This window comes from Leptodactylus fuscus, chromosome 7, assembly GCF_031893055.1.
Source record: "Leptodactylus fuscus isolate aLepFus1 chromosome 7, aLepFus1.hap2, whole genome shotgun sequence".
Lineage (NCBI taxonomy): Eukaryota > Metazoa > Chordata > Amphibia > Anura > Leptodactylidae > Leptodactylus > Leptodactylus fuscus.
The window spans coordinates 96,837,558-96,853,994 of NC_134271.1; the positions used below are offsets into that span (position 1 = coordinate 96,837,558).

General features: G+C 41.0%; 1 protein-coding gene across 3 annotated transcripts in view; it reads right to left on the reverse strand.

Annotated features, from left to right (window-relative positions):
* The window catches only part of BCL11B (BCL11 transcription factor B), a 74,163-nt gene that overhangs the window by 44,859 nt on the left and 12,867 nt on the right, over positions 1 to 16,437 (reverse strand). For all 3 annotated transcript variants that reach the window (XM_075282576.1, XM_075282575.1, XM_075282577.1), the window contains exon 2: positions 15,658 to 16,026. In XM_075282576.1, the coding sequence (XP_075138677.1) occupies positions 15,658 to 16,026 (369 nt within the window). The remainder of the gene's footprint in view (positions 1 to 15,657; positions 16,027 to 16,437) is intronic.

Sequence of the window (16,437 nt, forward strand, 5' to 3'; positions counted from 1 at the left end):
GATGGATGGATAGATGATAGATAGATGGATAGAGGGATGGATAGATAGATAGATAGATAGATAGATAGATAGATAGATAGATAGATAGATAGATAGATAGATAGATAGATTATCTGGTAATGTGTAACTTGGAGATGGGCCATTCCAGATAATAAATGTGGGATCCACTAACACCAACCTACTTACTAGTGTTACTGAGATCGTTTAAGGCCTTGTTCATATGTTCAAGAGGGCACAATTACAACAAAATCCAGTGACATTCTGCAAGTAAAGAGCGTGGAGGAGGTATTTTATACTGCTTTCATATGCTCCCAATAAACTATTCAGTATAATGAATGTGCTGCGGGTTTTAGCATGTTTATCAGTGCTATTAATTCAGGTTAACTCTATTGAGTCCAATCTGCAAACGAACATCCAAAACAGAAATCAGAGATACAGTCACATATTTCAGCCATAGACTCTCTGCTAAGTCCAGTGTACTTTAGATCTATTCTATGTCCACTGAGTAGACATAACATAAGTGTACTCATTAATGGGTAATGGGCAGGATAGATCTAAGGAAAATTGTAGAAATCCAGGTTCCTGTCTAGAATGTAATCCTTTGCACCCAGGACAGATGAAACTCAGAATGGACCAAAGGTCAAGTAAGTCAGTGCATTGGCCATATAGATTTATTGGCCCTGAGATATAACTCAGCACTAATTTTCAGGTGTAAGCTGAATGTAAATGTACACCAGCTCCTAACTGATGTAGATTTCAATTTCGGCGCATGGATATCTAAGGGATAGTTCACACAGGGGCAAGGAGGTGGATTTTGACAGCAGATTTCGCCTCAAAATCCGCCTCCATACAATGGTGGCCTATTGAGACCACTAGCGTTCTTTTTTCCGCTATCAGCATGTTGCCGATAGCGGAAAAAAGAATCGAGCTGCCCTTTCTTCAGGCGGGAGCTGCGCCGTGCATTCCGCCTGGCGGCAGCAACGTCCGGCGTCGGCCCATTCATTTGAGCCGACTCCAGAGGGGGAAGCCGCGACCGCGATGGTCATGGCAAGCAGGTTTTGACCCGAGAGTGATGCGGCTCCCCGTCACTCTCGCTGCCAAAATCTGCCCCACCTGCCCCCATGTGAACTAGCCATAACAGATTTATGAGGAGGGCACAGTCTGGATATAAACCTCCCGTTCCCTGCACCCATTAGGGCCTTTTTAAGGAGTGGCATAAGATATGCTGGTCTTTATAGATTTGCCCCATTGTCTACCCCAAGGCAATTCAGGTCCTGCAATCCTCTACAATCAACGGACGCAATGAAAGAGCATAACTTTATGTTGTATCTTCTCATACTTCCTGCAAGGAACCTGAACAAGTAGCATTGAAAGACTGTATCCAGCAGACAAACCCTTGGTGGTGACTACAGTACGACTAGCTGTATCCACTAAACAGGTAGTCACTGAAACAGGAAGTGGAGTGGGTGGTAGGCAACTGTACTTACTATACTATGCTAAATATGGGTACGTTCAAAATTAGAAATGAAACAGAGAAGGTGTTATATATGTAACACTGGTGAGATATGTACATGTAGATATGGCAGTGGTGTTGGACCAGGACTCTTTCATATCATTCTCAACTTAAACAAAAGTTGTATAAAGGTTTAAGCATGATACAAGTCTATTCTTTAATTTTGACATGGGACAAATGTCCTTTACGGAAATCTTAATATACCTGATTCCGATTGCATTTATGGCCAACAAGTCCAAACCCAGGAATTCCTTCACTCGAGTTAAAATACCAGAACTAAAATAGTTAAAGGAACAAAATGTGTCTGCTGGGTAAAATGAGGTACAAGTGAGCAAACCGGCTTAACCGCTCGCAGGACTGATTAGTAACAAAAGAGACTGAAGTTGTTGGCAGTTTCCAGCCCTTGAACCTACTACACTGTGCTCTATAAATTTCAACTTGGTTCTCTGCTCCTTCAAAAGATACCATGGCCGGGTGCCAAGTCTGGCTGCCACCCGTGAAACTGGGAAAGAAAAAAAAGAAAAGAATAAATAAAACTTCCTGCTTCGGAAACTTCCCTTCAATCTCCCTTCTTTACGAGCTGGTAACAGCCCACCCGAGAAAGTAAGAGGAGGCCTGGGCCATAGAAGTCTCAGGCTGACACTTCACAGTCCTGCCCCATGCAAGAAAGAGGAAAGATATAATAAAGTGTTCCTCTATCACACCCCAGTGTTACTAACATGTGGGTATTTTCAAGAAGTTTTTCAAGGATTTTACCATAGTCTCTAGGAATCATGCACCTGAAACAGACATCGGAGACAAATGTTATTGTATGTCTACTATAAGGAAATTACAGAAAACAACTGTACTACATAGTATCAAAGGAAAGAGAGAAAGAGATAGAAGAAAGAAAGAAAGAAAGAAAGAAAGAAAGAAAGAAAGAAAGAAAGAAAGAAAGAAAGAAAGAAAGAAAGAAAGAAAGAAAGAAAGATAGATGGTATGATTAGATAGATAGATAGATAGATAGATAGATAGATAGATAGATAGATAGAGTATGATTAGATAAATAGATAGATAGAGTATGGCTAGATAGATAGATAGATAGATAGATAGATAGATAGATAGATAGATGGTACGATTAGATAGATAGATAGATAGATAGATAGATAGATAGATAGTATGATTAGATAGATAGTATGATTAGATAGATAGATAGATAGATAGATAGATAGATAGATAGATAGATAGATGGTACGATTAGATAGATAGATAGTATGATTAGATAGATGATAGATAGATAGATAAATGGTATGATTAGATAGATAGATAGATAGATAGATAGATAGATAGATAGATAGACAGATTCACAGTTGATAATAAGTAGTTGACAGCTAAATAGACAGACAGATACAATTTCTATACTTCATATGATTTAAAGGGGTTGTCCACAGTCTAGGATTTATGGCAAAGTCAAGGGCGACCAAGGTGTGTGCAAAATAAACAAACAAAAGAAAGACATATTCACCTATCCCTGAAGCTCTGTTGTCCAAGTTGTCACCTCCCATGCCGAACTCTGAGAGAGCCTGACATGACTGTTGTAACTAATCTATGGCCTCAGTGACATATGCAAGTGAGATTGGTCTTAGCGGTCATGTCAGCCTCTTGTATAGTGTGTTTCAGTATGGGAATGGCGAGAATGCCCCCTTTTTTGTTGTTTTATACCCACACTGCTGCTGAGTTTTCTGTAAATCCCGGGCATCCCCTTTAATTCATTTACTCTGTATACACACACATTGTTTTATATGTATACTGTCAGTATAGATATAAATACATGTCTGCTCCATACGTGTAAAGACATCCAGTATTATTGGGTGACTTTGTGTTGCCATCTCTCTGGTGTTAATACATAAACCTGTCCATGTGTATGTAGTATGCCGTCTTTGTAGGAGTGTAAAAGAAAATGGCATTGTGTCTCCTAGGAAGTCGTGTCTCACTGATGCTCTCAGACATGGAAATGACACAGTAATTAACTTAGTAGGTTTTAGTGTGGGGGAGGAGCTGTTCCCATAATCCATCTGTGGAGACACTGTAATATTATGTCGTACTTTATACCCCACCCTACACTTAATAATTCTTTATTTGGGGTTTGTAGATACTTGGACCAATGCTGACATTTTTGTTTTTTGGATCTTTTTTGTTAGCGACCTTAATACAAACCATACTCTTAGCTCTGAGACAGAGGAAGGGGGAGATCACAAAGGAGCTGCCTGCTCTACTATGGGAGCTGATTTGTAATGATCCCAGTGTTTATGGAATGAGAACAGACAAGGAGTTGAGGAGGAGGCGGGGGGGGGGGGGGGGGGTTGTCAAAGTGAAACAAAAAGACAAGGGGAAGAGAAGGCAAACATGTATTCAGGGGCAGACGCACTGACCAAGGTCAGCGCAGAGATGCAGACCCCAAGAGCAGCTGTGCAATTATCCCCAAATTATGCACAGACTCCAACATTCCAGGAATCCGGCGGCCGGGATGCCGGCTTGGTATGGGATCTGCAGGAAGGTGTCATGATTTTAATAGCAGCTTCAGCTTCCAAAGACAAGATTAGCCTGGGTTCAATCACACTTGAGCTTTTCCAAAAAAACATACCGTATTAGTTTTACCCAAAAAAAATATTACGTCCGCTTAAAGTGAATACGAAAAAAACAAAAACATCCATTGTGGGAATATTTTCCCAATTGGAACAGATTGGAAGACTGATTACAAAACCGATGTCATTCATGCATCCGTTGCCCAATCTGTCGTCCATTGACCTAAATGTAAGAAAAAAAAACTCTGGACAGATTTAAAAACAGAAACTCCCATAGACGCAGCTTTTCAAACCAACTGAACTGTTGGATTTCAGTTCATGCCCATAAGGTGCTCGGGGTCATGTACCTAAGCTTTTATCCTCATCCTAGAAAATACATGTCAAAACAACATGATGAAAAATAGCAGTGTGAACCCAGCCCAAGATGGTCTCAGGCAGTGAATGGATCTGATGATGCAATTGCAGACAGCCAAGTCTGTAATGAGAGGAACTGGTGTGAAATTCTGAATGCAGAAACCTAACAATAGGGTTCAGGCCACAAAAAAGCGAAAGGAATGGACATCCAGCAATTGGAACAAATTAATAAATACGTGAAAACGACACCGTGGGAACTTTATTTTTAGCAGCGTCTCAGTAAAATATGCTAATATATTCATATACCAATTATGCTTGCAAAGCAGTGATATATGGTGACAGTACTCACGGCCAGTGTTTTAATGGCTAAAAAAAAAAAAAAAAGCGTGGCCGCACAGGCTTTAACATCTGCTGTGCATATGGCTGACCTTTTGTATGATAGAAAAGATCCATAATGCACTGCAGATTTTTGCCTCCAAATCAAGGGTTAAATGATCGTTTTTGAAAAAGCATGGAAAATTAGATGAGTTTGAACATTTTTTTAAAGTCAGCGAGAAGGGTTAACGAGTTGTTCCCACTACTTGTCTAGAGCACACCAACAATAAAAACATTGGCTCGTGAAAGCGAACTCGCTGCCAGCAAGACACAGTGCGAGTGAAAAGTCCGTTCTGTTTTCATTACATCTCTGGGATTTCCGGATTCCAAATCCCCAGATACTCCACCCAGTATTTTAGCTTTCACCCCTGTGTGATGGAGCTGTAATTAGTTCAAGAAAAGAGAATAAAAAAGTTGGTGATATACGAGGTTATATGTCTGTATATCATTGTAAAATTATGGATTTTTTCATAGGAAAAACCATGGGATTGGGAAGTTATAAAATGATACCTACTAAGTAAGTAGGCTCAAAATATTGGAAGCTGTGTCCCAGATAGACAGATGGATGGATGGATGGATGGATGGATAGATAGATAGATAGATAGATAGATAGATAGATAGATAGATAGACAGAGAGATAGGTAGATGAGAGAGATAGACATAAACATAACAAAAGAGATGGATGAATACACAGACATATAAGTGAAACTAATAGATAATAGGGAGCTGAACATATAGATAGGTAAGAGAGAAACGGATGGGTGAATAGATAAGAGATGATAGATAGATAGATAGATAGATAGATAGATAGATAGATAGATAGATAGATAGATAGATAGGAAACCCTAGTCTTCAAAATGAAATGCTGAAGCTGTCATTGTGCATTGTAGGAAGTGTGAAAGTAACTGTCCAAGGTCTGTTGTAGGGGGTGTTGCAGTAGTGCAGTGCCATCTTTTGGCTCATAGTTCTGGGTAACAGGAGGTGTGATGCTGGCACACTGTGGCATGTAGTAGGCGTGAATCTGGTGTGTTGTAGGAGGAGTGATGCTGGTGTCGTAGGAGATGGCAGAAGGTGCGATAATCTTTCAGCATGTTGTATGATCGCACAAACAGAGGTCCAGATGAAGTTTGATAATAACATAAGGTGGAGTGTTGAGGGACATGAAACCAATACTGTACCCTGAGGGAAGCATGAAATATGTGTATGTTCTAACATCAGTCAATCCCTATAGTCAGAAAAGCTTACAATTTACTTGCACAACAAGGACAATTTCATAGGATGCCAATTACCCTACCAGTTTTGGAGGGTGTGAAAGTAAACTAACGCAACCATAGAAAACACATGTAAACACAAAGTTCATGCAGATGTTTCTCTAATGAGAAAGGAACCATGACCTTAGCCTTACAAAACATTTACTGTAGGCACTGAGCCACTTGCCACATTGCAGTATTATCAGTGAGACTTGATGATCTCTCTAGTAAAGGAGAGTATTCATAATATCGGATCACGGCCCCTAAGGCCATCCCTAACATACAGACAGGCACCTCACATAGCTGCTATTGGGGCCTCTGGAGAAAGTAGGCCCATTCCAGTTTAGTCTTGTCTAAATGTTAAATGCTGTTGAGATCCTACATGCTATGTGTTGCTGCAATATTAGCAAAGAACGTACGGGACATGGTTCTCCTCTGCAGACTTTCTAAGAAAAGCGCAGTGGAAAAAAACGCAATGCCTTTCCACCGCGGTCTTTTCTGCAGCGTTTTTCAGCTGCGGCCTGCTATGTGAGGCCTTAGCCTAAAGGTAGCAGGAAAGATTTTGGAGAAAGGATAGGTCATCATGAATTGATAAGCCTGGCAAACCCCTTTAAGTGCTCGAAAGTTGGCAGCACATGGTTCAGGTCCGGGGTCATGAACCTCAATCAATACTATATATACTTTTATAATAAAATATATAACACCTGCAAATGGTACAGTATATTCAGCAGGTTAAGCTGGCCGGAGGAATTTACCTAACCCGCACAGTTTCGAGGTCTGCCCGGCTCTGACCTTGCTGTAAACAATGTATTCTCAGTATGCACATGAAATCTATTTTTACAATAACAAAGTACATTTTTTGCATAGTTTCTGAAGATGATTTGTAAAAAGGGACTGGACGCAGATAATATAGGTAATGTGCAGGTGGTTTGTATCAGTAATAACCTGTCATGTGCTACATTCTTTTCCACGCTGGCCCCTTCAGAACCTCTTTCCCTTACAACCCAGTGGAGGTGTAGTCACGCACTACACCAAGGCAAAAAGCATACACCAGTGTTTGTCTGCAGTTTAAGATATGGACAGATAAAATAGGGAAACCATAGACAAGCAGAGCTGCTGTGATATCTATCCATCCCTGGGGATGATTATAACCCCAATTCACCTATGGACTGCCTCCCATGTTTTTGTTCATTCAATTATATAGAGCAAAGCAGCTCTAAACGCTCCATGTGTCACACTCTTTGTGTATTTTGTGACTAGAGAAGTCACTAAATCAAAAGAACAAATTCTTATGTGATATATCATCCAATGTAATGAGGAATACCAGGACAAAGGACTTATAGCAATAATAAAAATGAGGACCCCTCTCAGCTGCTTAAATAGGGGGAGATTATAAAATTACCAAAGTATTGCAGGATTATGTTTATAGTATAAAAGTATATCACAAGACATATTTATCTAATCTAAAAAGGGGTTTCCTGGTCCCAAATGTATTTTTCATGCTGAAGATCAATTCACAGGATAGGGTCCGACACCTTGTGAGGGTCTGACACCTTGTAGAGGTCAGTAGTTTCGGCAAGTTCAAAGCGCCATAAGCACCTGTACATTCAGGCTGTTCCTACTCAAGTAACAGACACGACTCTACAGCTCCATCCATTGTATAGTGGTGATTCCAGGGAACTGTAGTGCCACTACTATTAGATGAACAAGAGTAGACTGCACATGGTCTTCGTGCACTGCGGTAGTTTCTTACGCCTGAAGGCTGATCTGTATAGGGTCTGGGTGTTGGATAGCTCATCAGTATGAAAAATCAATTTCAGGTCCATTGAAACTCCTTTAGTAGATATAAAGAGTTGAGATGAGTGGTACAGAAGGCCGGCAAACAGTCCAAAACATTAAAAGCGATTAGCTAAGAAACCACACGGACGCCATAGACTATAATGGGGTTCCTGTGTTTTCTGCGCGGTGTCCGCACGAATCATGCGGAGAGAAAAGTACTGCAAGCAGGCCTAAGACCTCTACTAACTAATACCTATTCCCAAACCTGTAACACAGGACCTGGAATACAATCCAAAATGTGCAATCCTCAAACGTTTCTGCCCACAGTGAACATTTTTGGATGCCCAATCTGGGAAATTACCATTCTCCACCTATTTCAGAGCCCATTCACATGGTGTAATATCATGCTGATTCTAAGGCAGAAATCAGCACCAAATTCAACCTCCCATTGTTTTCAATGGGAGACAGAGATCTTACTATGGATTCCAGAGGGGCAGAAATAAGATAAGAATATGACAAGAAACTCTGCCTCAAATTCCTCTATCATTTCTGCTGTGTGAACATACCCTAAGACCTTGTACACATCACCATAGCTTCCATGAAAGTACGGAAACATGCATTTCTATGGGCCAAGCATGTGCTGTGTCCAAGCAGCGCAAATTCTGAAGTATGTCTTATTTTTGTCCACATTTGCAGCATAAACAAATGTAGGGTATCATCTTTTTGTGGCTCTGTGTTTGTGAATGACATACTGATGTGTTTTTGTGGATTGGATATCAGTATTTGAGTACAGTAAAAAAACGCTACTGTCATGAACATGAGGCCTCACAGGGTTTTTTGGTCAGGATTTTGAGGCCGTATTAGCCTCACAATCCTGACCAAAAAGACGGTTCCTATTGAAATCAATGGGAGCCGGTCAGTTCTATTTTCCAGGAGGCGTTTCTTCCAGCTCCCGGGAAAAAAGAAGCAATATGCTCATTCTTCAAGCCAATTTGCCTTGCGATTCGGCCTGAAGACACTCCCTTCTCCGGTCTAGGCCCATTCATTGGGCCTAATCCAGAGCGGAGTGCGTGACTGGATGCCGGTGCATTCAGTCACGGCTACCCATATTTCGGACGGGAACCTGAGGCGGCCTCCGCCTCAGGTTCCGGTCCAAAAAACCCCGTGTGAACTTACCCCAAGAGTTAAAACTGCAAGTAAAGTCTGACCTAAATCCACACTTTGCAAATTCTACTTATTTCTACCTATAGTGATCTTGGTCATGGCCTTTACTCACAGAACTTCTAATTGAATTCTAATTTTTCTTACAAAAATTTTCAAAAGAAATTATTGCATATGTCATATAACATATTACAGGGAGTTGATGCCCAAAAAAGGGCATAGAAATATCTGCAGTTATCAATATAGAAAAAAAAAAAGATAGAATGAACTTTAGTGTTGTCCTTGAGCTCTGGACGATAACTATATTACCCGGCTACAAAAATACCAGCATGAGCAGCTGAGCGTATAAACTGCATTTATTTTGTGAGATGTTTCCTGGTGAGTGTACCGGGAATGGAAGTGACCATCCAGCCCGTGTTATTTCCTTGTGAAGAATGCAGTCTTGTGATGACCCGGGGCTCTTATCTAATCTCTTCTATGCAACCGAACTGTAAAAGTGTGACAGACGGCCACAGACACACCTTCAGCCTCTGCCGCATACCTTGCTCTAAATATACCATGAATGTCAAGTCTTTAGCACTGCGGGGAAAACATATCTGTGTGGGTGACTACAGGATTGTAGGTGGTGGCCAGTAAGATCTGACCATGTGTGCCCTATAGTCAAAACCTTATCTAAATCCCTCAGCCGTACATCGCTCCCACTTATATCAATAGAGTTCTTTGGGGGGCACATGGGTTTCTGCATACTGTACTTGACGCACGAATGGAAAAGTCAATTTCTACAACAAATCTGTCAGGGCTCGTTCACATCTGCGCCCGGTCTCCGTTCTGCAGGTTTCCATTTCCTGCACAAAACAAAGGCAGGAGATGGAAACCTGCAGGACTCTTTCATACCCATTCATTTGAATGGGTTTGAAAGATGTCCAGCCGTGAGCGGCGGTGAGCATTTTATGCTCTCCGACGCGAAACCGTTTTTTTTTTTAATCGGACACAGAGTCGGACATGCAGTACTCGGTGTCCAGTTTTAAAAAACCGGTTTCGCGGCGGAGAGCATAAAACGCTCACCGCTGCTCACGGCCGGACCCGCTCTGCCAGCTTTCCGTCTTTTGCATGCAGAAGACGGAAAGCTCAGAACGGAGACCCGAACGCTAGTGTGAACCTAGCGTCACATGTTAATTCCCCCTAATGATGTGCACCTCTAAGTTGTTGACTGACTGTAGGTGACTGGCCCTTTAAAGCTAAATAGTTTCTAATAATGGATCTCAGTACAAATTATCAGTCATGGCGGCCCATCGTCACATTACAAATCGGTATCTTGTTACTACAATCTCCTTAGTAAAATTTAGCCAGTGATTTTGTCCAGGACTTTTTCACCAATGTAAGTGAATGGACGCTGCAACTGCAACTTATAGTAGCAAAAAGACCCGGAAGTCATGGTCGCAGCATCATCAGGGTCGTCACACAACCTCATTCCCTTATGTTAGGCACATGACAGGATTTGTGGCCCAAATCACAGTATAGTCCTAGACTTTAATAGGTTATCTGCTTTTTCAAAATCAATGTCTTATATGTAAGAGCATCAATTTTAGATTGGAAAGTTTTGGTCTGTTGGGACCACCACAGATCAGCTGTGGGCCATGAGCACATAGGCTGCTGTATACCGCGGTGGTCTCCCATGGAAGTCTATCAGACACAGGCTGAAGTCCTCACAATTACCACTAATAAAATTTTTGCATGCATGTTCATAGGGGAAACAGCTGATGTAAGAGTCCCATGAAGGTTATAGCTTATGCATACAATTTTAGAAAAGCAGATGACCACTTTGAAGGGGCGGTAATTCTAATGTCATCAACTTAGAAGGTGCGAATATCATTTACAACTATATAATTCAGTATTTCAGGAGGCTTTCCATTTTCGACATACAAGACATAATGATTGTAAAGTAGACATTTGTCATTTGTCAGTCATCTCTTTGCAGAACGTTGCAGTCATCCTCTCTCCCGTCTGAAATGCCTGATAAAAGGAGGCAAACGATTGCATAAGATTGCACAGCCATTAGACATAAGACTTTTTGGGTTAGCTTTTGTCCTGGCGGGACGTCAGGGGTGCAGTCTTTTTGACTTTTTCCTCTTATTTTAACTGGCCTCTTTTTTCGTTGTTGACGTCTGTGTGTTTGGTGATCTGCCCTTCCTGTAATTACACTGCGGCTTCCCTTAAGAGGCAGCGACATCAGGTGTCACCGCAGGCCTTCTTCTTCGGATGCCCGTGCAAACCTTACACATGCCAAGCTTCACAGCATCCAGTTTGACACACACGCAAGCGGCCGCCTGGCTTCTTTGAACCAAGGAAATGACTGGAATTTTGTCTATTAAGAATCCTAAGCAGATATGATGAGTGTCAGGGAGCTGCCTTGTTACGGCTAAAGCCCATCATGGCATAGAGCAATAAGAGGGACATATTTAGCTAACGACAGCGCTGATAATTAGCTGTCATGACTTAAAAAAAGGGATAATCCCGGCCATCCCATTCAACAATCAATCGCGGCCATACACAGCTTTAACTAATCTCCATTTGTAACAAAATAATTAAAATGGAATCAAATGGCTTTCTATGTGCCAGTGGCAATGTTTATCTCCCATGCCCAGAAATCGCTGCCCCTTCTGCACTGCCATCCTGACACAATCAGGGGTCAGATAAGAAGAGTTCCCCATTTCTCTGTCAATTGTCAAAGGAACACAGACTGGATTATAATTCGTGTCATATTCCTGTACTGACTAACCATCAAATTCCTTTAATCTGGCACCAAATAATCTGCATTATTATGCACTATATGTCTGATTCTGTTCTTGTGAAATACAAGGTTATCATACAATTCTATGTTCAAATTCACAGCTGGATTATCAGAACTGCTGGATAATAATATGCCAGATCAGAGGAATTTTACTGTATTCCTATAACACAGGAACCAGCATCAACCCATCTGATCCAAAGGAAAAAAATGGCGCACATATTTTAATAATGTAAATCAAGTAGCTGCCGTACATGGCGAACAAATTCTCAGCCTGAGGCTCAGATATTTCTGAGATCTTGATTCCAATAGAATAAAAACAATGACAACATTCCAAGAAATAGTTATTCAGATGTAGCAGGGAAGAGTTTGCCAATTGTACTATAGGTAAGATTAATATTATCACTAAGTGGCCACAAGGATGCAGCTCTCCTACAGCTATGGGTGTTCTCTGCATGCTCTTCTATAAACTCTGTGTATACACATGCAGCAGAGATGAATTTGTAATTTGGTATCTTATAATATGTCAATATTCCACAGAGAACTGTATCTATGTGTTACCACTATACACAAATGACATATCACCAGAATCTAAATATAAGACTAAGCCCTACTACATCTACATCTACCTGTTCTCTACATCCCCCTCTATAAACCCCTGTCTAAACTATACAAATATGTAAAACGGAGTTTGTCATTTGTTATGTTATCTCACTATTTTACATACAACTGCAGGTAAATCCAGCTAAATGATGTAACCTCAGGACCTAAATAACCTATTAAGCTCTGCTACATCTATATATACCTGATCTCTACACACTCAGCCTAAACTATAGTGATGTAGTAGTGATGAGTGTCTAATGTGTATGTGCTGCAACAATGCAATATTCTTAAATGAAGCCCTGCTACATCTACAGTATATACACCTATTCTTTTAACCAGACATGTAGCAGTGCTGGGTTTGTAGTCTAGTAAACTCATGGCTATTTTCTAAGTTTGTAGCACTCACACAATGCAATATTCACAAAGTAAGTTCTGCTGCATCTATATACAGCTGTTTCTTAAATTCTTGTTCAGAAATCCCATCCACACAAATGTAGCAGAGCTGACTTTGTAATTATGTAAACTGCTGGATGTTTTGAAGTATGTAGTACAAGCACCCAAATTCAGCTCTGCTACGGATTTAATACTTCCCTCATAGTAACGTTTAGTTTTAAACATAATAAAACTGGAATTTTTATGCAGTTTCAATAAAAAATTTAGAGAAACTTTTCCTATCGCTGACGCAGCAAGTCTCTGCTACTATTTTAGGGATTAACCTATAATTGCTTTAAAAGTTGGTGAGCAAATCATTGCCAGAAAAGTCCTGACAAAGAAAAAGTCTCTCGGAAAAAAAAATAAAGTGTTGTGAGCACATCGCAGGTTCTGCTTCCAAGAAGCTCAAGGAGGGAGGGAGAAGCCAAGACTCGCAGACAGTAACGTGAGGAAATAAGAATATCTGTCATATGAGAATACAAATAATACACGTTTCTATTATCTGACACTGTGTTTTGGCGGCTTCTTAACAATAGTAATCTGCAAAAAGCATGCTGGGAGAAACAGTCCCCTCTGCTCTGCTGTTACAGGAGTTATATGGCCTGATAGACAAGCGCTGCGACGACCTCCGTCTCCAGTCTCCCTCTACAACAGCACCAGCGAGGACGTGAACAAGCCCCAGCGCTGCAAGTGCTTCAGTCTCTAATAACTGTGCTCGATTGGTCTTTATAGTAATGGAGTACAACTACAACTCCCAGCGTTGCCTGACAGTAGCAGGATGGTGTGAGTAGAGTCCATCAGTGGTCGGCGACCTGTAACTCATCCTGCAAGCTGAGGTCAGGAAGGGACATCAGTGGTCAGCAGTTTATAGCTGTCCAACTCCTAGCATACCATGCAGACTAAAAATAGGAGCTTGTCAATGATCTGCAGACTTTATCTTTCCATATATCATAATACAACTCCCAACATGCCACAACAGTATCAATGTTCTGCAACCTATGGCTCTTCAGCTGTTTTAGAGCTACAACTCTCAACATGCTACAGTCTGTAGTCTGCAACCTGTGGCTTTCCAGTGTTAATAGAACATGCTCTGCAGTCTAAAGAGAGGAGAGGTCATCAGTGGTATGCAATATGTGGAACTACAACACCAAGAATGGCTTGCAAAGTGAAAAATGGACAGTCTATCAATGGTTTACAGCCATTAGCTATTTGTTGTGCAGCAGGCCTGGAAGGCAGTGGTCTGCAACCAGTTGTTGCCCAAGAGGAGGAGAGGTCAGTGCCAAAGGCTCTCAGGACATGCTTGGAGTTGTAGTTCCATGACAAGTTGCATACATGGCTATACATCGTCTATATTTAGGGCTAGGGTTATCCAATTACCTTTGGTTAATCGATTGCTATATCGAGGAGGAGAAGATGACAAGTTTTGCATTCTAGGAAAACGTAAAAAGGAACTCTCCTTCACACAGGCTTCAGTATAAATAGGTTTAGGATTAGCGCTAATCCTCCGACTTCTAACATGCAAATCAATGCAACTTCAGACTCATAAGGTAGTGAGAGTCTCCGTGCCAGGCAGATGAAAGCTGTGACTTCACATGATAGGAGCCGAGATACTGACGCTTTCATCTGATGATTAAACGACTGCTTATTACATATAACTACCGTGAAGAGGAGAGGTCAGTGCCATCGGCTACACCACAGCACCGAGACCCTGTGCTCTACACTGCCCCTGTTTTCTCAGTGGGCATCAGCTTAAATATGGATTCAATAACAAGCTTGCTAATCCGTCCCTGAAGTGATGATCTGGGGGCTACTCAGAGACATAAGGGGCGCTGTAACTTGTTTACATATGACCTACCCATATAAAAGGGCACCTACACAGATATACTCACCTATAGGCATGCATCATCTCCTTTACTTCTAGGTTTTAGGGCACAGTTTAACAATCTTTAGAGGGTTACTATGAGGACACTTTTTAGGGTATTACTATGCAGAGGGCCTGTCAGGTTTCCTATGTGGTACTGTAAAGAGGACATGTCTACCATCCTGACAATGCATTGCATTTCCCATGTAATAACATTTCTGGAGTGTCTGTTCTTAGAATTCTACATTGTATTGTTCCTCTGCTATTCCCACTGGAAATTTATGAATAAAATGATAACTGAGCATTACCATTCCCTTTGTCAAGAGTGTACTGAGCACCATCAGTACCAACTAGATAGTGACCCAGTGTGCACTGACTAGAGTGATGTTACAATGGTAACACCCAATTATTAGTTTATTCAAAGATTTGCAGGAGGAATAACAGAGGAACATCACAATACAGAGCTCAAAAGAATTACTAGTTTATGGGGCGCACAAGTATTTAATAAAAAAGACATCACAGGAGAGGTGAAAGGTCCTACAGAACACTAAGTTTCATGTGTATTTTAATCTACAAGTTTTTATGTACAAAGAAGCAGAACTCTCAACTTGGAGGCCATTGCTACATATGATACCAAATATCATAATAAATGAATTGTCCTAAGTATTGGGATGTACATGAGGCATCGACAATTATGATGATTTCTGCTCTTTAGATCTAAAAAAAAAATTGTAACAAATTAGGTAAAGTCTTAAGATTTGGCAAACATTCTAAAATATTTGACCAAATCTGTAAGCGTTGGGTGGTATTAGGGGACATTAAACCCCATGAACTTTTTAGCTATTTTGGAGTACTGCCTAATTTTTTTTTATTTTTCTTTTATTGGAGGTTCTTGCTAGCTTTTGCCGTGTACTCACTGACCCTTTCTTGTGGACATCACCATCTACAGAGCAACAAAAGGAAAAATGGTACTGTACCTGCAATATTCTCCTGCTTCGGGCAAATTCCTTTTGTAGGTGTGAGAAGACGGTCTTCCTCATCGGGCGTGACTTGGATACCGATTTCCACCGGCTCTGCCACTTTCCTGAGCTCGGAGCGAGATGGGGGCGGAGGACTACTTTTATCCAGACTTTTTTCATAGCAGCCTCCGCTCGGACCTCCGCACTGTTTTTTCTTGTGCTCTATAAAAACCAAGATGTCTCCCAGCGGGAAGTTCATTTGACACTGTCCACATGTTAACAAGTCTGGGTCAGTCCCGCTGCCGGACAGGCTGATGGTCCCCGACTCTGCGATGGGGAGACCGTCGTCTTCATCTGTGATTACCGGTTCAACATGGTGCTCTTCAGCTGTAATAAAGCACACAAGAAATCAGGAAAATCTAAGATTAAACTAAAATTAGGTAGCAATAACATTTTTTAAAATTTTATCAAATGTATAATAAAATATAAATCCGTTAAGATGTGATGTCAGAAAACTATATGACAGATTCCTTCATATTTAGCAGGAATAATAGTGTCACTAATATTCCCCTAAAATGATGGACACCTCAATAGGGCCTCAGGAATTTCCTTTTATATATATATATATATATATATATATATATATATATATATATATATATATATATATATATTAGACGAAAGCACCGTGCCACTTTCATCATAATAGGAAGCCACAACACAGATGTGAACAGAGCCTTAGCTATTTCTGGGAAAGCTTGGTGTCAAGCAGTATGCCAACAGAGACACAGCTATCTA